The sequence below is a fragment of the Trachymyrmex septentrionalis genome, unplaced genomic scaffold (assembly GCF_001594115.1).
Source record: "Trachymyrmex septentrionalis isolate Tsep2-gDNA-1 unplaced genomic scaffold, Tsep1.0 scaffold13, whole genome shotgun sequence".
Classification (NCBI taxonomy): domain Eukaryota; kingdom Metazoa; phylum Arthropoda; class Insecta; order Hymenoptera; family Formicidae; genus Trachymyrmex; species Trachymyrmex septentrionalis.
Genome location: NW_017304438.1, coordinates 5428714 through 5454960, shown reverse-complemented (window position 1 = coordinate 5454960; position 26247 = coordinate 5428714). Strand labels below are relative to the sequence as shown.

The window sequence follows — 26247 nt, the reverse complement described above, 5'->3', positions numbered from 1 at the left end:
TCTCATTTATACAAAAATAGATTTTTTTATTTTTGACAAAATTGGCATATTTTATAAGTAAATATTAAAAAATATCAATATGCATACACACATACACTTACTGATTAAATATATCTGAAAAGTTATATATATTAAAATTCGCTAGCAATAGTATTCGAATTCGAGCAATTCACTGCTGCAACAGGTGGCTGCGCAAACGATCCATTAAACGATTCATCTCTAGTAGCAACGAGGTAAAAATGTATATAAAAAAAGAGTTCCTCTTGAAATATTTTGTAATGTTAATACAAAGTATTTCTTATAAAAACCTATACAAGATCTAAAAATAAATAAAAAGAAGATATAATAAAAGTAATTTTAAAAAAGTAATTTTAAAAAAATTCCATAAAAATTTAAAAAATTGTTAAATAAAAGAAAATTCGCGTTTAAAAAGAATTTTTTAAACTAAAAATTTACATCAACATCGTTCTTCTATAATTTTTATATTATACTTATTTAATATTTTCAGTACAAAAACGTTTCACGGACATATATGTATATTGCAGTGTATCCCACTGCTCGCTTTGTACGAGATATCCGCCAGATACTTTGAATCTTCAACAAATAGATCAGCTTTAGCGCAAAGTAGCGACAAAGATGCATTGTTTCGACGGAACAATATATGTATACTGTAAGGATGTCCGTTTGTTGGTCCTCTTTTCAGTCCCCTTAACGAGGAGCAGAGTACCGGTCTGTACTTTGATGTCGGCAATTCTCCCGACGGATCCCAAGCCATCAGCTTCGTTCAATCAGAGTAATTGCGCGTTAAATCTCTTTGCTCGCCATTGAATCAATTTTGCAGCCTGACAAGCACCTTCGTACATCCTTGTCGCTACAATGTTTCTCTATAACTCGCTTCTCTCGCGCAAGCTGAATGCTATTCGATTAATCAGCTGAGGAAAACGAAAGGTTCAACCGCTCTTAACTCATTCAAAGGATCCAGAATCAGCGTGCATTAATCTATTCGTTATATTAAAATCATCAAGTTTTATAAAATATTTTCTGGAAATTCGAATTCTTTTTCATACACAAAAAGAACAATTTCGTTCAAGTATCTAAAAAGCTTTAAGTCCAAAAATAATTTTCTTTGAATCATCAAAATGATTATGTAAGACTCTAATTGATCGCTAGAATGTTAAAACTTTTTGCAGCATTGTCATCAACGCTTAAGCGTACTACATAATTATTTTAATAGTCCATAGAAATTATTTTCAGATCTGTACTAGCTATTTCTAGAGATATTTTATTAAAACTGTTCTTTCCGTATATGACATAATTTTTTTTTAGAGTATGCTTTCATCTTTTTTTTCTGTTTATAAATATTTCGTTAACTATATTATTCATATGTCGAAGAGACTTATGTAAAGAGTAAATAATTTCTAAAGTATCCAATGACGAAATAGCATTTTCATATTATCATAGGAAAAATTAGGAAACGCTTACCGCGGAAGCTATATGTAATGATATTACTAACTTAGGTAAATACAAACTAATGCCTGTGTGCTTTTAAATCTCCCAGCAAAGTATGGCGGCGCTTTCAAGGCTTTTGCTATCTCGAAAAAAAAAAAAAGATTTCTCCGGCAAATTTCCAACTGAATTTGTTGGGAATACGACGGAAGGAGAAAGGCGAAAGACGGCGCCGCGCGATCTTCTCGTACATATTCCGCACGCTGCGTGCAGCCGCATGCACAACTCAAGACGTCTGTTTCGTTCCTGTCGATATTGGTTTTGCGATGCATCGCGGTATATTGCACCAGTTTGCGTTTTCTTTCCGTCTGGCCTCTTCTCTATTTCGCCAACTCGCACCTCCCTCCGCCTTTAGCTGCTTTTCAGTCTTCTTCTACCTTCAACCCCCGATTTCACCTCTTTCCCTCCCTTTTAGTCTGACCCGCGCTTTTTTCCAACTTGCGGAATTTCCGCGTCGGAATGAAACTGGCTATCGAGAGAGATGCACAACAAAAGAGATGGAGGGAAATAAAATTTAAAGAAGTATCGATAAAACTCGCAATTCTCGCTTTCCGCTGCCGGAAACACAGTGATAATATCTCGCACCAGGTCAACACAAATGCCCCGGTCATGTAAACTTGTGTATACCATAGAAGTTGAGCAGTGTCAAGAATAGCCTTGATTATTATCGCAAAATTGCGCTGCAATTCTAATGTTAGATGAAGCCGAATTAATACATGAAAAGAACGGTTTTGCTAAAGTAGGAGAGAATGGGATCACGACGCTCAGCCGTTCTCAATATGATCCTATAGTGTAACAAATTTGAGAAAAACCCAATTTAAGATAAAAATATTATTAAATTTTCTTAAGTGAGCGCCACCTCACTCTCTCTTATCTGAAAATTGAGTTAGATACGGATCTGAAAATAATTTTGACGGACTAACAAAATAATTAAAATCTCAAACATGATGGACAATAAGTTGCAAAAGTTTTGACGTTCTAACCAGCTTGAGCGTTCTATAATTAATTTAATAAACTGATATTACATCAACAGCATTATTTTAAAAGTAATTTTGTTGATTCAATAATATTATTAATGAAACAAATAAAGTTTTATTTGTTTCATTAATAAGAGTGTGTATGGTGTACTTTTTCATTAATACTGCTGTAGAGTTAGTAAAATTATTTTCAATTAAAATAATCATTTTCAATTAAAATATCATTTTTTTCAATGCTACGAAATTGTCTTCAAAACTATATACATTAAAATTTTTAGATATTTCAGCAAAATTGTTCTTTCCGTAAAGTAAAACGACAGTGTATAAAATTGAGGATTGGGTAAGGTATTTAGAAGCTGCTGTAAAATGTTTATATATAGGCAAATGAAAAACAAGCTTAAACTAAAGCTTACACGTTACCAACACGATGATTCTTTTTTGCGCGAAGATAATTGTGTTGCAAAATAGAAGAGTGAAGTGGAAGTTTCGTGGGAAGAGAATCGTACGATCCCGGATTTGCGAGGCGACTCCAAATACACGTATGCGCATCGCCGATAGAAGCGTGGCGGAAAACGCAGATTAAGACTGAAATATGGCCCTAAGCCTTTTATTCTGCTGTCGGTATTATATCCCGGGATTTATTTACAAACGGCGGCAAATCCGCCTCCGCGACAGCAAGAGAAATTCAAAGCAATATCGATAAACGTATCTTCCAGTTTCGTATTCAGGAGAAGATTTGCGACGGATTATGAAAAGAAAAATAAAATATTGAGATGCGTCCAATAACTCTGAGCGAACAATGTCGATCAGAAATAGATCTTCTCACGATTTCCCGACGGCGTAGCAATCGGAAACGTGGAAAAATCATAACTCGACAATTGATTCCCTATCTGTGTATATTCGCGCACAAATATTCGTATATATCTTTATACTTCGACAATTGAAACTCATAATCGTTCTCGCGTCATGAAACTTCAAATTGTTGAGCAGACAACGATTCGCGACAGCTACAGGAACAGATGAACTAGACTATGCTCACTCTCAGAGGATTAAACTGAAAGTCAAATCCAAGGGATTTGTCGTAGCGGCCATTATTCGCAGATTTCACGGCATTATTCTCGACATTTATGACGTACCAAAGATGAGCAGGAACAATATCGTTCACTAAGAATTCTATGCGTGACAAATGAGTTTTTACATTCAATAATAATAATGTTCTTTACCACCAGATGCTTTCCTTTAAATCTTCCTTCGCATTCCACATTTTTCTCATTCTTGTTGGTAAAGTAAATTTTATGCAACTTTTATCTGAGAATTTTCAATTCCTCTGTTCGCGCGTAAATTATTATACCTTTTTGTACGTTTTATATACATAAATTGCCGTTTTGACTACAGCTGTGTTTTTATTTAACAAAGAAGAAATTAAATAACGCGCGCGATACTTCTTAGTCTATTCATATTTTATCTGCGCTGTTGCGGAAAAATTTAATTTTTTTCCATTAATTTGCACCGCTTTCTAATTTATAATATTTAATTTATAGTAATAAATTTAAATTTGAACAAACATTTACGTAAGTATTAAATTAATTTGTTCATATGAAAGCATTTAACTTATGTCAATCACAGCAGCAATCACAATTTTCTCGATAATTCAAGTTTTTAAATATGGAAAATAATTCACAATGGAGTTTGAGCACAGTTCAAACGTGTACATAGTTATGACTGAGAAACTCTTGCATCGAAGATAGAAAATCGAGTATACTATTGGTATGAACCTGCGAGCGAAATCGGAAGCGATACGTTCGAGAGGAACCCTCGAATATGCGACATGACGCAGCGTTAACGCTTGGTCTCTCCCAACTGACGAGAACTTCAGAAATTATATGTTTATATTCCATGAAGTTTGTTTTGAACGCGATTCGATAGCGTTTTCACTAGTGAATATCAATCGCTCCTTTTCAAAAATTTCAAATAAAGAATACAGTGACGGTTCCAAAGTATGGATCAAACTTGCAAAATTAAATAAAATATTTTACAGGTATACATTTATATATAATAAAATTACGAAAAAGTTTTGCATTCTTTAATTTTTTTTAAATTATGATAGGAGAGCACTTTTTCAGTCATTGCTGATATTTAAGAAAGAAAAACAGAACATTACCTTTTTTAATAATTTTTTAAATTATAATACTCTTATAGTTATAGATTATATTTAGTATACTGTTACGTCATATAAAATAAAACAATGTAAATTTGAATATTTTATTAATATTATATAAATAATTTTACATTAAAGAAATTTTATACGAAATAACCTGCCGATCTATAATTGCGACTTTATACATAAACATTTTTTAATATTTTTCCAACATTCAAAATCTGTTTACTAAACGTAGAATAATTTAAAAACAGAATAGCTTAATGATCTATAATTGGAACCATCACCTTGATTTTGTTAATTAAAAAGAGCAAATCAAATCTCTTATATAAATCGGTGATAAAACTTTTTTCTTGAACATATATAATTTTAAATCGAAAATCGGATTCATTAAACAAATTATGCTAATTGTGAGTAGAAGTTGATGACGAATGAGAAGCTTTCAGTAATTAATTACTTCACGAACGTTTCAATTTCGTTCAGGCATTTCGGTTCTATATTTAAATTATGTCGCATTTATGATGTAATCAATACACGGTCGGCATAATCTCTGGCAAAACTACTTAAAATACAAGATCACACATTACCAGAGATGAAAGAGAGTTCGTATGTACATGATATACATTTACACACGTAAAGAGCTCAAACGAGAAACAAGCCCATCGGCAGATACTTAACTTATTACTTAGTTCTTATTTGCATAAGACACGGTATTATTTGCATAAGTATACGTATAGAGCTGAAGCATGTGTCCATGTAAACGAGCAATGTAAAGACGAGCTAGAGATGCAACGAACGAGATCGAAGCAGAACACGGTCGCAAAATACGTTATTCGCGTTAAGTATGTATTTGCCGAGGAATATAATTCTAGAATTTTACGGTTATACGTATGTGCGTTAGAAAATCGATGATCAAATTTCCTGTGCAGCGCATCTTATATGATAACACTGGGGATTTCACAGAATTGAGCAATGTATTAATGTTCCCAATTATCAAAAAATGCATTTCTTGTTAATTCAAAAAATATTGAATATTGAATATTGAGTATCGAAAATATTTAATAAACAGGACAAGTATTTTAATTCAATAGAGAAAGGTCGCCAATATCGTTATACCTCTTTGTATTTTGACCATAATTCTTTAATAAAAGCTAAAAATAAAACTTTGGAAAAAAATATATATAAAAATGTTTTCTGTCATTTTTTTATAATATTGTTTGGAATGTTGCAATAATTAATGTTTTCGTAAGACAAGCAAAAATGTATGCATCTGATAAAATGGATTCTAAGACTGACGTGATAATGTTTCTATTCTACACATATTTCTATTCTTTTCTTTCACAGGAATTATCTATACAAAATATCTACAAGTTAATGTATATGAAAATTTCTAAAACCTTTTTATTTCTATGTAAAACGTTTTTTGTTGCATACTTTAGACTATTTCGCAAGACATAAACACGTAACATAACAATTTTTCTTAGAGGTTTTCCGTAAGTATAGGAATGCCTTCATCCTCAACAGGGCTATTTGACACAATAACGCGACAATATATAAAGATTAAGTTAGCTTATGGTCTGTCTTACACACAAGTGTGTTGGTTTACTCTGCACTTCAATTTTATGTTTAAAACCGTACTATGAGAAAAATAAGAGAAAGAAAATATAAAATAATTGTAGAAAACTACAACCACGTAAAATGATCTAATATTATCAATAATATATCCACTATTATTTTAATTACGCAATTAGCAAAAAAAAATCGTAAGAATTTTATTTTCGAATTTATAAAATTCGTTTTTATCTGATTTTACATAGAAACAAGCCTCAAATATATGAATTATGGGTTTTTCCTTTTTTGATCATCTAAACAGATCATGATTTTATAGAGTACAATGTTTAGTTTGAGAAAAATAAAAGAATATTTCTTTCCTATGTCAGTATCAGCGACTTTCCTCTGTTATTATACTGCCCTTATATTTTTTGTAAACCTGAATAATAAGATTGAATAAAACAAAATTTTCATTCAGATAAAATTTTATCTTGTTTCTATAACAATTTTAACGTCATGTGCGTAACAGAAAGTTGAGCAATCAGGACGTGTAACTCAGAACAGAAAATTTAACTAAATTACAATTTTGTATTGTGCACGAACAAATGAAAAGTCACTGGAAAGGACCCTCAACAAGCATGTACTGTAGTATACTAGCATAGTAGCGAGCTATAACACGGACTAGTCTCGAAGAGGTTTCCTGTCTTAGTAGACAATACTACAATGCATATGTTCGATCCATATGGTAATTTCAAGGCACGGATTAGCCGATGCTATCGACAAAAATTTATCGAATTAAAAAGTTAAAAGTATAAGTGTATATTACAATATTATCCAGAGTTGTATCATTTAATTTGCTGCCATCTATATATATATATATAAAAATAAAAACTTGATTTCTATCTAGATAAATGTTTGTACGCTGTGTAAATTATATGTGCGAGAAGGTATTGATAAATATTTTCAAACATTGTAGCCAAAACTTTAAAGAAGTCTTCTCTACGTATTATAATTAAAATAAATTATGTATTATAATTGTAACATTGTATACTTATATTGTTTATTTATATTGTGACTTCCAATATTTAAAGAGAAAATTAAATAGAGGAATAAAGAACATATATTATATAAAAATATATATGTATATTTTGCAGTAAGATATTAGAGGCAAGTCCTTTCTATCGATCGTGCAGTCATAATTTCACGTGTTATAAAGCGTTCACTGCTTCATAGTGTCTTTGCAATTTACGATACGGAGAATGAAAATAATGAGGGCAATTTGTTAGCTATTTTCTTGCACCAATGACAAAAGTTTAGAATGCTATAATCACACTTGCCTAATTTACTTAATTGTTATAATGTTTGTACAACGCACATAATATGTGTCGCTGCTTGGACAAATAAAAGTCGCTCGATTAATGTTTTATGTAATATCATATAAAAAATAAAACAATCTATTATATTATTGCAGAAAATTAGAAAAATACGACAGAATGTTTGTCAAATAGAATGAATTGGCAAATTTACTCAATTGATTTCAAAATTCTAAGAATTCGTAAAAATAACCTAATTTTAATGAATCACTTAAAGCTACATTAAATTTCGTCGTAAATTTCAAAATCAAACTATTTTCGAATATTTTTATAAAAAATAAACAGAAGTTTTATTTTGTAATATTAATGTAACTACGTAAAAAATGAGTATAAGCATTAAATATTTATAAATATTATAAAAATATTTCTCAAATCTATAAAGAAAACGCTGTTTTTCTTTATAGATTTGATTTCTCTTTTTAAAATAGCAAAAAATAAAGACTTGAAAATTTCTATATAGAAAAGTAATCGGTTGTCGGAATCATATCGAGAAATTCTCACGAAACGTACCTAACGGATAAAAAAATTGATCTTGTCTCTTAAATCTTTCCGGTACATCAGAGACAAGAGACAAGTACGTTTTTAAGGGTATCACGAAGCGAGACAATGATCTTTATGTTGAGTATCCGATAGCAACAGACACGAGACGGATAATAATGTGTATGCTGCTTTAATAACGACGAGAGGCAAGCAAGCCAGTTATTCTTGGCTGGTTTATACATGCCGTCAACACGATAAATTTTGCTTACGGTAACGCCTTACATCGCGTATAGTGTCGACTAAAAGGACTCTCAGAACATTCAGGATACCTCAGAGTGTTCTCTATCTAAGTACCATGATTTTGCTCGATAAACCAAGCTCTTTGCCTTAATTTAACGTAGATAGCGCTATATTCCTTACAAACGTTTTTGTTTAGGTATTTATGTGAAAGATACACATCAGTTAAAAATTTGTATTAAAAACATACTTTACATCAAATAGTTTTTTATGTTAATTCAATACAAGATAAATATGTTAAAAAATAAATATTATATTAAAAAATTAACACAAAAAATCTAACTGATACAATTTATAAGCAAACTATAAAAACACACTTTTTCTGTAAAATTAATATTTATGTCCAATTAACGTTTTTATTATTTATTTTATCTTAAAATTTATGTTTTAAAAAATTTGAAATGAAATACATTATTTTTATGTTATTTGTTGACTTATTTATAAATTTTGTTATTTTGATACTAAAAAATGTTGAATATCAATTCAACACAAAATATTCAAATAATATAGTCACATTATGTCAAATTAATACTCTGGACATGCGAATATGTTAAAAATTCAACATAAAGTTTTAACAAAGGCTTCAGTAAACCGATTTTAACACAAATACAAAATGTTCTTTACTGTATATAATTAATTAATCATACTTGTCACTTTGGAAACAATCATACTTTGATGTAAGTATTAATATTACGCGAAAAAAAAAGCTTTAGTAAAAGCACACTACAATTGCAGTATTCTCAAAATTAAAATTAATTAATATTTTAAATCTATGTCTGAGAAACGAGTCATGTACCGTTTAAACATTTTACAGTTTGCGTGGAACTGTGTGAAAACTGAGCAAGCTTTTAGGAATAAATCATTTTTGACATGTAGGAAACCGTGAGATTAACGAGCGTGAGATGTTTTTTAACTTCAGTGAAATTTCTTACGGAGACGCACGTAGTAATGCAGCGTCGTTTCATTAAACCGGAGAATTTTCTGCGCCGTAAGTTTTAGTTCAAATTGCTATTTCTTGCGCTGACGTAGATTACGGAGATGCAAATAAAATAATATGGCATTACATGGTTTAGTAAAAATAAAACGTATATAGAAAATACGATATTTATTAAGCATGCAAAATACGCAATTATAATACTTACCCTTTTTCGATGCGTGGAAGGAATCATCTTTTGGCACGTATTGAATATCGTACTCCAATGTGGTCTTCGGCAATATAATTTTGTCCTTGTTGATCTTGTAAACGGCATACTTGAAGGCCAGCTCCGTGCTGCTATCCTTTTGGTCATGAGTGAATATAGCACCTGGAAAGTAAGCAGGACTGTGATCGCTTTAATCCTTAAAGTGGAACATCATTCCGTTCCATAGTGATAATACTCTCAAACAATCAAAGTTCGTCCATCTATGCTAATAAACTGTAAGCTTCGAGCGGGACTGAATCTCATATAACAGAGATTATGCACAGTTTTAATACTATAAGTGCGGTTATTCGAGGTTTGCATATTGAATAATTTCTATAATGCCATCTATATCATTGTACATATATTAATGTGAAAAACAAATTGTGTCAGTCGGCCTTGACAAAATCTAAGATAATATCTAGTTTCTCAAATTCAATAAAAACGTTAAATTTATTCAATGTTAACTAAAAGTATAACAAAGATAATTCAATATCTTGTAAACAATTGTAATCAATTACTTGTAACAATTGTAATTAATGAAAAACAAAAATTTGTTGTTAGAAATATTGTTAATTAAATACTTTCTTATTTTATAATTCTACCTTACAATCACATATTGTTAATTCTTATAAAAGAATTTGATCTGATTCGCTAAGTTCAACATATAATCAACTAACCGTTGATTAATTATAGGATCAAATGGTTCGTGGAATAATGCCTACGTCAAGCATATCATACACATATACGCGTATAATATGTACATAACATGCTGTGTATCTCTATTCGTTAGATAATGTAACATACATTGCATGCATGTATACATTGTGTCCAAATATCAATGATATAATTATGATTCTGATGGAATTAATATTTGTTGAGACAAAGTACATATATCTTTATTAATATAACAACAACGTACAAAAATATATAATAAAATATATTAATATATTATCTATTAGCATGTATGATATGTATTTACATATACATATATTAACATTTATTGTGATATTCTGTGTAATAAATTATTTATATTTTATGGCGTTTATTAGTAAAAATATTATTAAATTGTACTTGGTGCAATTTGATTCATAATATTACTATCCAATTTAAGATTGCCTTTCAAAACGATATGAAAGAAAATGATTTCGACGCGCAGTTTACAAAATTGAATATAATAAAGAAAAAAAAAAACACCAAAATATTATTAAGCACTAAGATCAAACCGAAGACATTTTTCTTACTTAGTGAATTCATATATCGGTCTAATGTCAAATTTTGTTGTTAAAAATGTATAAAAATTTGACAAAATACTAAAGCAAAATATTGAATTTACAGCACATTACAAACAAACGAGCAAAGTTAATCGTTAATCATCGATCTGACATTGAATGCAAAAACAAAATGAGGTGTTGCGATTAAAAAAATTTGCCTACATTAAGAATCATTATCTTCTACGATACGCACAGCAACGTACTCTTGAATGGGAAATTCTAATAACATCTATTCATCGGACTGACACCGATTACATAACCGCCAGGTTATCAATAGTGTGTCAGAGGTCATCTTTCTGAAGAATTTTTCAAAAGTGTCACGTTTCTGAAAGTCTCACGAATATACTTCCAATCCATCGAACAATCGTAGAGAGTAAGTCTGGACACATATCATCCTCGTCATTGACAACTAGCTCGTTCTTTGAGAGAAAAGAATACTTAAGGATGTTGAACATTGAAGAGGATTAATCTTCTCCCTTTCGGTATTCAGACTCTCATCGCAAAGTGCCTCGGGTCGTTTACGAAAATTAACGAGCGTCCTTTGGCGCGATAAAAAAACGGCAGGACACATTCCCGACCTAGAGCGATTTTATGGTTGAACGATGGCAAGCGACATTAAAAGCGATGACTAACATTGCTAATTAACATTTGACTTGACGAATAGTCGTTTCTGACGAAAGTCCAAAAGTCGACATCGCAGACTGACTACCATCGTACTGTCTGTTCGCGCCTGTGTACAATATTTAATATAGTTAGATAATACTTTGACTCATAATGAGGTAATATAAGACTAACTATCAATAATTCTCATATATTATATTTAATATAATAGAAAAGTAAAACTGCAAACATTTAAAGAAAAAGTTTAATAAAGTCGATTTTTTTATTAATTATAAGTCTTTGCTAAAAGATGCGGTAGTTATTTGGCTTCAAAATAATTAATATTCATGTATTATCAATATTAAGTATAATTTTAAATAAAAAAGACCCTTGCCGTTTCGACAAAATTTGTCGCATGAAACAGCAATGCTAAACGGATTTTGTTTAAAATTATAATTTATATTGATAATACATGAATGTTAATTATTGTAGTTTAAAACTAAATAATTTTTGAATAAAGATTTCTATAATTGATAAATAGTTGTTAATTTTATTTAATTTTTCCTAAATATTCACAGTTACATTCTGTCTCTGTCTCTCTCTGTCTCTCTCTCTCTCTCTCTCTCACTCCTTAACATCAAAAATATCATAAATTAATATAATAATATTTATTTTAAATAGCGTATGCCTTCTACAGTCACATGTTATGTACACTGAAAAAAATTTTGATTATTTTTGGTCCAATGAATGATCGTTAATCAATGTCCGATTTAATGTAGTTAATTCATTGATATAATAACTGGATTCATTTAAATAACTATATATTCATTCTTACAATAAATTCTAGTAAAAGTTTTATAACTTATAACATTATGAGAATTCATTGGACCAATTTTCATTATTTTTTCATAATTCAATACGTATTTTATTATATTTATGTACAGTTTTGGTTCAGTGTATGACACTGAGAGTGTATATCAGATTGAAGTGTAAGAAATGAAAAGTTATAACTATTCTAATATGTAACAATATCGTTTGCATTGTTTATTCCGTACTTACAATTGAATATGTTGTAACACAATTAATAATTGTAATATAATAAATTAATATAATAGTATGTTGTACAACATAATAATAACCGTATACAATATAATTAATGTAAATATTAATTAATATCTAAACATATCAAATATATTATAGTAATTTAATAAATATTATAGCAGTATTATTATAATCAAAATGAAAATAAGATTCAAGATTTATTATAAGGAGCCACTTATGTAGATATATGCATGATTCGTTTAATTAAAAACTGAATTAGATACATATATTAATTATACTAATTGCTTCAACTAGCCATTTATCATGTGATCCATCATAAAAATATTACATTTCATTCAATCCCAAATATACATTTTTTTTTTTCATTAAATTAGATGTAGAAAAATGTTAAAATTAACCATTTTATTCAAAAATAAAGGAAGATAGTGTTCAATTGAGCAACAAGATGAATGGATACATCGTAAGCGGTAATGAGTTCTCTTAATATTTACGTCCCGCCAAATCATCGGTCCTCCTTGTTCTCCGTTTTCCATCAGATCTTAACCCTTCCTGATAGTATTCTCTCAGTCCGACGCGCTCTTTTACTTTTCGTTTCGCATCGTAACTAACTAATCCATTTATCTGTAACAGAGTGGATGCGCATTAGCCGTCTTCCATCTCTCATCCCACAGTGTTATTCGCCACTGTAGCTCTCTGCTATTCTTTTTCCGTTTCTCCGTTTTCACCGTAACACGTTAAGTACTCTGATCCTCCCAGAAATGCTCAACGATTTCTTTCGGTATTTTCTTATCTCATCGACTACGGGCTGCGCTCAACCATTAGCTGTGTTTAAATAAGGAATAGGTAATCCCTAAAATCCCTAGGTATGTTTACTATTGTTTTTTTAGTCCAACACGTTCGCTTGTTTCAGTTAAGTTACAAAGAGAGTAATTTTTACATAAGTAGTACAAACAGATAATTCAATTATTTCAGTTATCAAATATTATTTGTAAAAGATATTCAATTACGAATGCATAAAAAATTATTAACAATAAAATAACGATTTACATTAATTAAGTCTATATTTTTAAAAATAAAACAGTTTACTCATCAAATATAATAAATGTACCGATAGAAATATATAAAAATTATAGACACGAAAAATAAAACATATCATAGAATAGACGTTTTGGAATGTGTGTATATGATTTACGGAAAAAACATATTTTTTACACTCGAGTCATATTTTTCGAACGAATTTCTCTGGATCATTTTAGCCATAATTTTCAAAGGACTGTATTATTGTTCAAGGAATCTCTTCACCATTCTTAAATCCCCGGAAAGCATTTTTGAAAAAAAGCCGGAGATTACCATTGGAACAGCTTGATACTCAACGAAACGCTCACGTCAGTGACGTCACCGTGATATTCAAGACTTATTACGATGAGAGAACCGGGAAAAAATATTATAATGTTTGAACGCATTATACATCATCAAAACTCATTATCTAAACGATTTTCGAAACTATGATATTAACAATTTAATATTTTGAAGAAAGTAGCACAGCGATGTTAAAGCAACAAAAGAGTATACGAGTATAATGTATTTATTACTTAGCAATAATAATCTGTTTGCGCGGTTGCTTCTCTCTGTTTTACGTCTAATTAGCATCATTAACATGGAGTTATATCTGCTGCTTGACGTTTGTATACATTCGTTTGTACATGTATATAACCATGACCAATTCGCATGTTGGTCTTGGTCAATCTCGTGGGATCTGTGGTAGATTTACGGAGGATATAGCAAGTTAATATCGCTAATTCCTCGTAAATCGTAACAGATTTCCATTAGGAAGCGCGAGTTGAGTACATAAAGTTCACGGTACGTATGTTTTCCCAGAAACAAAACAATACAAATGTTTTCTGTTGAATATCGGCAGTACAGTGCGACGATACGATCAAACAATCTCCAGAGACCTCAAGAGCTGCAATTTTCCGGTTTTATTTTACAAGAGACAAAGACAGATATAAAAACGAAAAAAAAAAGAAGATAAAGCGACTGATACATTACATAATTAATTTTTACTTATTTGCATTATAATTGTTTTACGATGTGCAATATATAATACATCACATGTGATTTCTTTATATACATTATACATTATAACAATAATATCGATCCCTTACTTTATCATGAGTGATACAACTAAAAAATGTAATTTTCGAGTTATTATGTGAATGAGGAAAAAGTTATTTTATCAATCATCAAAAGTAAACTAACTTATCTTCACAGTTCATCTGCCAAACAACACTTGTTCTCGAGGTTTTCCAAGAGATTATGATACCTCCTACAAGAGTGACATATTTTGAGTTATGGTTTTTGTAAGTAAAAAAATAACAGTTTTGAAACGAAAATGACAAAATTGACATTTGACTATGACGGTGTTTCTAAGAATATATTTTATTTGTATTAAAGAAATTAATAAAGAAGAAATTATATATATGAATATAATTTCTCTAAAATAATATATGATCATATATATAGACACTATCTCTAACTATTCTCTAACTCATCTTCTCTTTTGAGTCTCATAGATATGATATTTCCTCCAATACGATATTTCAACACAATAACAGAGTGATGCTACTAACAAGGAAAGCTACTCGTTATAACACTTTGTGATTACAAGTGTGTGTGAGATTAAAGGAAGAAGATGAGCAATTGTAGAAACTTTGGAATAAGAAATTTACCCGCGTCGTAGTTACACCCGCGTGCTGAAAATACGATTCGACACAGCTCGCATTGCTATTAAGGTTTTCTCCGGCTAAACTTTAGTCGTACAACTCTGATCAAACGCATATCCCTAGGGATTACGAAAAGGTACTTGATCGGACAAGTAATTAGTGTAAAGTCCTCGGAAAGTTAAGAATTCCACTCGAAGAGTCAATGAAATTAAAACAAGAATGCACAAATCAGGCTTATAAGACTAATAGCAGAATCTCAGTTGTGTTTCCATGCATCTTTATATATACGGCTTGTTTGAAAAGGAACTGGCGCAAATAATTAATCAATTAAGCTGGTTTTATCGTCATTCGATTAACGAGCGTTGGAAGTTAGCGCGATTACGCGCCTATAGAAAAGCACGGATGCTGTAAAGTTATACAACGCAGGCGAAAAGCGTCGGGATATCCAGAAATTCATCGTGTTTATTCTCGGTGAATTGCGGCTAATAAAAATGGCGCTTGGTAGGGTCGCTAGTTTAAATTCACTTTAGAACTCTGCCGCGCCGTGCGAGTGGAAGAATACGAACAGAATTGCACGGGAGAGCGCTTTTAAATGCCGCGCTGCGGAATAGTGCTCGATAATACGTCGGTACGCTCCGTCGGCGCATAAAAAGTAATATTTTTTTTTGGTGATGCCAATATTTCTTGTACTATATGGTGGATTCATCTCATTCTACGCGAATGAGTAACGCGTGCTTACGTTCATTCGTTCACTCTTGTGTCTTGAGTCGTAAAACATTGCAAATGTGAAAAGCACCGCAATAACGTTTACGATAGTGGATATTTTTCTCAATTTTGTAGAGTATAGAAAGTAATATGCAACCATAAAATATTCAATATTACTGATGCTTTATTTACTGAACAATAATAGAGATAATAATTTCAATTAATAAATAATTCGCCGTAAAAAAAGAAATACGAGATACTCTATTATTTTTTTTACCTACCTAATTACACTGTTAATTATATTATTTGTTACTTCTTTATCGATTTAAAGAAACACACATAGGATATTGAACATAAACATTAAGTCATAGAATAGCAGAATCTATTTGTATGGTATTCAGCTTGCAACTTTCTTTCCTCTTGATACAATAAGCAATCGATAAGCAGTTACTCGGTTCACTCAGCTACTTTTATCAGTTGGTCATGTGGATGAAACTTTGCTTTTAGTTCATAATACGACAAATTCAATTTTTCTTCTTCCATCCGTCCTCGTACGATTATTTTTCTATATATAGTACTATTCCCGAAATATAAAAGATTTCTTCTTGTAATAAAATAGAACAACGTATATTACACATGCCATGAAAATTATAATAATAAAAATTTCGTAATTTTAGGAAGATAAAATTAAAAGATTACAATATAATACCGCGGTTATATTAAGAAAAAAGCAGACTATTTTAATATAATTGTATCAAACTCTTCTCTGAGAAATGTCGAAAGTATGATAATACACATACATGTAACAGCACATAATAATTTAATGTAATGTCGCACGTAACGTTTCTATATTCAGAGATTGTTTCCAACCGCTGTGGGGGTATAACATTCTTAGCTTCAACCTCGGCTTCATCAGCATTGCGAGCTTCAATTTCAATTGCTTTACGTTCTTTGTCCTTCCACGCCGAAAGAAAAGAGAGACAACTTTCGTCGTCGTCGGGTTTCCTCTCTGGACGAGACCCGAATTTCAACGGACGAAACGATCCTCCTATCAAGATAAGACTAAGATATGAACGATAGGAAGGGGTTGGAATAAGGCAGTGGCTGATGAAGAGAGGATTTACAAAAAAAAAGATGCGAGAAACGATGCCGCGATCTTTTCAAGCATTTTAAAAATCACTCTTCGCAAGCGCGTCACTCTCTTCTGAAACAGGAATGCAAAAACTTCGAAGAAGAAGTCAAATTGAGAAACGATTCGCAGTGGATTCGGGAAGTCGGAGCAAGAAGGTAGTAAAAGGAGGGTGACGAGATAAGAAGATGAGCACAGATCAGGAGCATAGTCCTCGAAAAGTAAAGTAAAACTTTTTTCTTGAAACTTTTCCATTTGACCGACGGATTATACAAGCTGCGAGAACTCTTTCGGAAACTTCGGCAAATCGGGGATCGCTGCGATCGAGGGTAAAGCAAAAAACTTCGCGGAATTTAATAATTAATAATAATAATTATGTGCTATAAAAAGCAACAAACGAGGATTATCGGCAAAATTGAAAGAAATGTTCAAACAGAATTCTTCATTACTATTCACTTTAATATATTATTGTTCATTAATTATAATGTATAAATTCAAAAATTATAATACGGGGGTGATTCAAATATGAACAAAGCTCTTTTTGTGTGAATATCTTTGTGTTTACACCGAATGACAGAAGGTATTTGCACACGTCCTATACAATTGCAACCTCACAGTAATTATTTCTGTAATCATTGTTGCAATATCTAAATAAATAATACTGAGTGCCGTTACGCAACACGTTCAAGTTTATTTATCGATTTCTTGTAAACGAAAATGTTAAAATCATCCAAGTTTTATGTAAACTGCATGTATAGTTCGCGAGAAAAAATGCTATTCTCTAAATTCTTTGGAGTGGAACATCACTTTAAATCGTTAAAATTGTGCTTGAAAAAAAGTAACTCAATTCTCAATTAGGCCTATTCTTACCCTTAAGTGAGATTTCACTCTTTAGAATGAGATTCACTCTAAAAGTTTTAAAGAGCATTGAAGTATGCAATAGCACTCGGTACTATTTGTTCAAATATCGTAACAATAATTACAGAAACAACTACGAGATTAGAACTATGTAGAACATGAGCAAATACTCTTACCTGTCACTCGGTATAAATATGTTATAATACTGTCAATGTTAATTTGTATTCACACAAAAAAAATTTATTCATATTTAATCTACTCCTGTATCGTAATTTCTATAAATTTTATGTAATGTAATAAAAATACAATTTTAACAAATAATTAATCTAACTTTAATAGGCAATAATATGCAGATCGATAATTAATATATTTTAATAATTAGCATTAACTTGCATATTATTGTAGAAGTTAAAAGATAAGACAAATTTGAAAACGGATCAAGAAACAGCTTATTCTGTCAAAATCGCTTTTGGACGAATTACGTAACCCTAATTTGATGCGATTGAAACCGTAACGGTGTGAGTTTACTGTCGAGTGGTTTCTGGAGCGGATTTCCTTTGCCGTCGCGCAAAGTTCATACGCCTAGTTTGCGACCGAGATCATGGTTTATCCAGAGACCGCTACGGTTTGGAATCGTAATCATTAATGGTACATTTCAGACAGATCTACATACGATATTAATAATCTATAAATTTTTTTTCTCGAGTAATAATTAAGATAAAACGTAAAAAAATCAAGATAATCTCTATAAAGTCCTATTTCAAGGATAAATTTAGCATTTAGTTCCGAATATTACCTATTTTATAATCAATTTTAATTTAACAAACTAAACGTAAAATGTTCACTATACAAAAACAAGATATTAAACTAATAAATAATACACTTCATTAGCGACTAGCATTCTCTGGAAATAAAAAAAAAGAATAAGCAATGATAAAATAACAGAGAAATATAGAACAATATTTACATTTATTCACAAAAACGTAACATTATGCACTGTTAGATGTCAGAGAAACAATGGTAACTCAATCTCTTGAATTAAATAACATTTTATTATTTCTTATATATATATTAAAATGTAAGTTAATTAATTCCTGCGATTGTATTGCTTTTGAAATAAACAACATCCATATTAATGTATGCACTTGATAAATAATAAATTAAATTACAAATATACAAATATACAAATAAATTTAAATCATATCTTAATATGTTTTTTTTATTTAAATTGTTTAATTCCATTGTTAAATTAACGACCTATTGGATAGCAGTGGCGATCTATAGGAATAATTAAAAATAATTCAAATTGGGTATAATTTAACAGTGCACTGACCCGTTTCGTTTGCGGGTGAGTATACTAATGATGTCATCGCGTGTTCATTAACTTGTATTGGCGTGAAAGCCGATTAAAACTGCATTGGTGTTGATAGATAAGTATTTACCGCACCGTACACATTCGAGGTACCATCTCTAATTCTCCACTAACGAGTTATTAAACTAATGTCTCTCATTAGCGGGAATCCACCCCTCGATTCTGGAAGAACGTGGCAGGGACCTCTTACATACTGATGCGCACATGAGAGTCGCATAGTCGTCGGTGTGTACGTGCTACTTGAAATTGGTCTCGTTAGTATGCCGCGCAGTTTCGAGTCAAAGTGCGTTTGCAGCAGCAGCCACTCCGTCACGCACACGAGAAAATCGGGTGTGAGCGAATTTAACAACGCTGGTGCGCCATTAAATGCACGATCTGTTTTTGTGACGCTCGAGTTTGTTGTTTAGGACAAGCCTGAAATTTGTTTCTACAGGTTCGATCATTTCTGTAATAAATTTTTAACCTAAATGAAATCCAATCATTTTATTTATATGATATAGGAAGAAAAGTATGATTCGATTTACTGAATTTATCCATGAGCAGCTACATTCGTTTAGCATTTTACTTATTTCGTCATGAAGAAAAATAAAGAAAGATAAATTATTCACGTGTTAAAAATATTTTTTATGTGCAGCTTTGCAAATATGTAATAAAATGTAATGTTTAATGTTAGTTACAAACGCAATTAATTAATTAAAGTAATTGTTGTTGTAATTTAATGACTTACAAATGCATTAATGGCTGAATACCGAGTTCGGGGATAGAATCAGACGCTTGATCAAACAGAATACAGAATGTAAAAGAAACATTAACGAGATGTAGTTATTCACGAATTATTCTGTTGATGGTCGTGTCTGATGATTCACTCGTAGTGGAGCTTGCGTGTGGGCTTGCGGTAATCCGCAGAACCACACTTTGAGAGGCGTTGTTCTACTAATGCAATTTCTGGCACGATCGATCAGACTACACGCAAAGACATACCGTAGAACATTCCAAATTTCGAACATTTACGCAAATTGGAATAGATCCCGATTGACGATCCGGCATAAAATTTCCTCTTTAGTATTTTTCGTTAATTATTCGATCTATCTCTGAAAACTGACGTCAGAATTTTTCCACGTAGAAAATAACGATAATTTCTCGACTCTATTGTGCATGTGTGTGCTTCGCATAATATTTAATATTAACTTATTAAAAACAAAAACAATTTAAATAAATTTTATATTTTAAGTAATTTAAAAAGAATGTAGAATGATTTAAAAAAGTTGTTTTTTCTTAATTTTAAAATAAATCTAACAAAATTCTCTAATTCCACTTTCATTGTTAGACATTATTATATTATAAATATAATTCAAAATTTTAAATACAATTAGGATTTAAATAAAAATATTAATAGTTTATTAAATTTAATTAATTTTCAGTGTTTCACTATGGTAATAATATTTTTGGATATGACATATCCAATTTAGTTCGATTAATTGTAACTTTCATAAAAATAAACGCATTGTAAATAAATTTTTTTATCGGAATACTAGGTAACACAACACACGTGGTATCAAGCAAATGTATGCATTTTTATTAATAAAAAAGTTAAAAGCAATGGCAAAAGCATTGGAAAAAATCAGACATATCATGTCTAAAGTAGCATCAAAGGGTTAATAATAAATTAAAAACATAATTTTGTTTCAATAATATGATTAGAATTGTTCTAAAAGTTGGATCGCTGCGCCAATACGTATTATAGAAGTTATATAGTTGTATGAAATTTAGCGAGAACTTAGTTTGTGATCAAACTATTAGATAACAAAGGAAGCTTAAACGACTGCTATATCTACTTGGAAATAGAATATTTAATAGAATTACCATAGTTCCATTTCTCATAAATTATATCGTATAACGTTTTACAGCGATAAGAAAACCGTAATGCAGCTCAAATTCTCTGTCTTTATCACGACATATTTCTAGAACAATATTAAAGTAATAATATTGCAGCATTTGCAAGACAATTTCCAATAGCATTCCAATAACCGCGACAGTGTATCTTCCGAATTCTATCGACGGTCTCACGGTTGCTCGTTGAACAAGCTCGAGATCTTCCGGCGAGTGTTATTCCGAAATCCGAGTCCACGTCGAGATTGAGAGAATCCTCATGCTTCCCATGAATACGGAATCAGGGTTTTGTAAGTTCCAATCTGTTGTATATAGCAAGAACGAACTTGCACCTAAAAGAAACTGCCTGCAAAGATACTTTGTGGTGGAGCTAAATAAATCGAATCTGAACATTGGAACGTTGAGATACAAATTATACTATCTACGTTGATAAGTCAAAAGTAAGGAAATATTTTAACAAATATAGAGAAAAAAAACAGACTTTCCCCGCAAAAGTAAAAGTTTTAATTATATATTGTATTATAATAATAGCGTTAATTATTGTATATCATCCGAAATATAATATTTTTTTTGTTAATTTTAAAAATACACTTTCTGTGTAAGTTCAGCAAAATTGTGACTTTCACTAATTTTAAACAAAAGGACGAAAACCTAACCTTAGAAACATTCGTTGACTTAACAGAAAAAAATTTAGAAGAAAGAGGAACGGAAGGAAGTCGGAGTGTCAACGGGTTAATTTAGTGAAATGCAGGAAAAGTCGATCGCCAGTTTAATGGAGGAGCAGAAAGCGAGGTATTTGAATTAATGGTCGACAATCGGCGTTGCCGCTACGATGTCTTCATGGCGACAACCGATTGTCGTAATTCATTTATAGGAAGACCACTTTCCTCCTTTCATACCATATAAAACGGTAGTTTCTCTGAAAGGAGAAATGATAATTGATTTCTTGTTTTTCAAAAACTTTTTCAGGAAAAATAATGATGTATACCAAATGCTGTATTAAGATATCTTCTTCGGAAGTTTACACTCGAAGTATGATATTGCAAATCTTTCAGGTCATATCTCCCAATTTTAGCTTATAATATTTACATATTTGATATTGCATGATAACACATTTAAAAAATATATTTATTATTATTTAATTAATTCACATTTATCGTATCTCGCTAAAAATTAAACAAGTCTCTATTATTATTTAATTTTTGTATCGCTATAAATTGGAGCTGTTAAAGTTAACATAAATGTAAAAAAGTAGAAAAAGCATCTATAATAATCAAGTCAATTCTTATCCGTATATTAGCATTTCCAATATCCTTTTCCAAGAGGAATAAAAAAGGATATTAATCGATCATATATGAAAAGAATAATATCGTGCTGCGCGGTATGCTCGATACACACACGAAAGATTAGACTTTCATGAAAGTTAATAAATATCTCATCTAGGACGCTTGTGTCTTATACTATTACTTTTTTTTTATCTCATAAGTCTTACGGTGCTTTAATCGACTATCAATAATGTCATCGTCATTTTTAAATATGCTCTAATCAACGACGTACGTAAAAAAAATTATCGCGATATCTATAAATTAAAAAATATATTTTAACATTATAAATCCTGTATTACACAGTTGTAGATTATCGTTTCGATAAGTAACGGTGCAATGCGCAAATAAGCGTTCGATGAATAATTCTGCAGTTTAGATCGCGACTCAATAGTCAGAAGCTATATATTGTCAATGGCATCGAACGCATCACGCCGGCAAACTAACGCGGCAACACATTTTCGAACTGGAAGGACGAATGTAGTGTTGAATAATGCAATATGCGCCTGGTACCGGATTAATGTGGTCGGTCTTGCGCGCAAGTGCAAACTTCGTCGATGCACGATGTGTACGAAGTAACCCTAGATGATAATAACGTGTCTTCGGACTAATATGCTTTGCGAAAAAGCAAACAGCATTTGAGGAACGTCGATAAAATTGTTTTACCAAACGACACAATTTATGTATATTCATCAAAATGACAGAATTTAACAATTAGTTGTACAAATCCTATAGAATCTAGTTTTAGTCTTATTTATACAAAACTAAACTCGAAAAACTCAAAGGATATAATTTATTATGATAAAATGAATAATTTACTAAATAATTATGTCTAATCAGTAATCGATATTCATAGGTAAACATTTTTTTCGACTATAAAAAATTGTTTATAATAAATGTTCTTTACAATCTTACATAAGATAATTTAAGTTATATCTTATTCCAAAGATTTTGACTTTTAAAATAAAGGAATTATGCAATTATGCTAACTTTAGAGAAAGATCTATACGTTAATTTAAAATACCCAAATAAAATAATTAAGAAAATTTTGGAACAAATATCGATTAGAGTTATGTGTATACATCATATTTTATTAAATAATTATCTAGTAAATTATTCAATTATAATTGAAAAGTAAAAAAGTTTCGAGGCAATTTCTATATAAATATTTTTGATGATAATAACGTTGATAGAAAATGACTAATTGTAAGATGGAACGTAAGATGGAATCGTGAAAGCTGAGAGATGATTGTAATGTCGCGTAAAATTGCTTGGAGATATGCACATTTGCTACATTATGTCGTCCATTCAGGAAAATTTCATAAAGATATATGTGTCATATATTCGCGATAACGAAAGTCATTCCGAGAAAAATGTCACATTTTACACTTAAGCGATATGCGTTCTCACTAAAAATGTAATTCGTCTAATACTAGAGATAATAGAAAAGTTTCAGAAAGCGATGAAAAGTTTCGAATATTGCTTATATTGTAATAATTTGTACATTAAATTTTCCAAATAATGTATGTGATTCTACTTAATGATGCATAAATAGCTTTATCGACATTGCCTGTCCTCAAGTTATCTCAAATAACAATGGAAACAATTCCATATTAATGGATTCATCTTCGTATGGAAATGATGGATGTTTATCTGTGTTTATCTGATGGATATTATCAGTGTATTTAAGCGGCTTCATTCAGTAATTGTACGCCAAAAGATTAATATTGTCATTAGTCGCGTTCACTTAAATAAAACCATTTAGGTTTCATTAAATGCCAATAAATTCAATTCATTAATAAAAATAATTGTAAAATACCATAGTAACATATAATATATACAACGCTAAAAAAATAGGACAAAAAGCTACCAGTTTCGATAATAAAAAAAAGAAAAAATATATAGCAAAAGATAGAATAGCAATGTACTTTCATCTATAATGATAATCCGACTCAAAAGACATTCGTAAGTCACCGTTCAAACTTGGTAATTGGAATAGTTCCAACAGTAGCTACCAAGAACGATATGTCTTTCTTCCTCGGAAAATATTTACTATTTCCTAGTATTCTTTTAAACAAGTTGGGATGGGACCTACGTGCGGAGAGTGATACAGTTTGATGTTGTTATCCAGTGTCACGCTTATACATCGTATTTTCTTGAACTGTCACGTATCTTTCAAAGAAATAAAAATTCGTGTTTCTTTTATTATAATACCTCGTGTGATCTGAATGTAATTTGTCTCAGAAACGTTTAATTCAGATTTCGTAGAACTATCGTTATAAAACTATCAAAATCAATTCAGAATGAAGAAATAAAAAACTCTTCGAACGGGTAAGAATCTATTCATATTTTTTATTTAACATCGAAATCCTAAAAAATTTATTTAAGATATAGATATTTATTTAATATTTTAAAAGCAACAATACGTCAAAGAAAACATGTAAATGATATAAACGTACGACTACTTATTGGTTAAAAGATGAATATTATCCTTCAAATGGAAATGTTGATTCATGCTTTTTTCCTGTTTCAAGCTATCTGTATACCATGTAAAATGCAAATGGGAAAGAAAGAAAGTTAAAAGGAAGCATTAAGAAAATTTTCTGTTTTCAGAGATTTGCCTCACTTTCAATTCTGTTTTCGATCTATAAGCAACTCATATTGTTATTCTTTTTGAAGAAAGTTTTAGTTACTATCTCGTTCAAGTTCATATTTGTTTCAATTTTTGTGATGTATATAGATGTGATACAAACAAATAAATTTTCTTAACTAATGATTCTTCGGAGTGGCTACTTTAAAGTGGCTACTACAAGGTATTTATTAGTCTACGTGAAGCGTTAGTTGGGAAATCTGACGGATTCAGGGGTAGTTGGCTGAAGCCCCGGATATAATCGCATTATGACCCTTGTGTATAGCTCTCATTACACCCCCGACAGCACTCCATCATTGCTTCTTCCAGTTTGTTGCAATGCAGACGAATAAAACAAAGCTTTATCGTCAAACTAGTTTCCTAAATACGGTCAGTGCTCAGAATGTTTTAGAACCCATTCTATGCATAACATTTAGTTTCTGTTCCTGTTACACCGCAATTACACATGGTGTCATGTATACATGTATAATAATATTATTGCTATATTATACGCAATAATAAATAATTTGTAAAACATTAAAATAATTGCTTTTTAAAATGTATTTATCTGTATTTTTCCATAATGATTTTATGTAAATCGACACTTTATGTCTATCAATATTATATTTTTGCACGAATTTTTTCAAAGAATTTAACCAATTTCATCCAATTTTTCTGATTAAAGTGTTCTCAACTAAATTTTCAAAAATAAATTTTAAGCTCTCCCACACGTAAAAACATTAATGCACTGTTCAACACGTATATACAGGTTTTTCTGCACGGAAAGATAACGTTTGAACACATTAGAAAATACTGTGATCGATCAGAATAAGCCGACAAGTTGTATTTTAGATTAGAATTTCAGATATTTGACTCCTATTGCAATGCAATTGCAATTTCATCAATAAATAGAAATAAAAATATGTAAACATACAAAACAGCACGTTTAATAAGAAAGATTTTATCATATTAAATACACAATTATTAACAATTATGTACAATTATTAACAATAATTACTAATGTAACATAAATTTACTATCATTCTGATATTTAAAATATTTGAATATCAAGACAATTTGTAATTGCAATTGATTAAAATTATGCTTTATACATGATTTTTTATAAATTATGATGATTTCAAATCGCATCTTTTTTATTTAAA

General features: G+C 30.5%; 1 protein-coding gene across 1 annotated transcript in view; it reads right to left on the bottom strand.

Moving 5' to 3' along the window:
- Positions 1-26247, bottom strand: part of LOC108756904 (glutamate receptor ionotropic, kainate 2-like) — a 137788-nt gene that overhangs the window by 94168 nt on the left and 17373 nt on the right. Inside the window, exon 3 of the mRNA XM_018501070.1 lies at positions 9485-9646. Within this exon, the coding sequence (XP_018356572.1) occupies positions 9485-9646 (162 nt within the window). The remainder of the gene's footprint in view (positions 1-9484; positions 9647-26247) is intronic.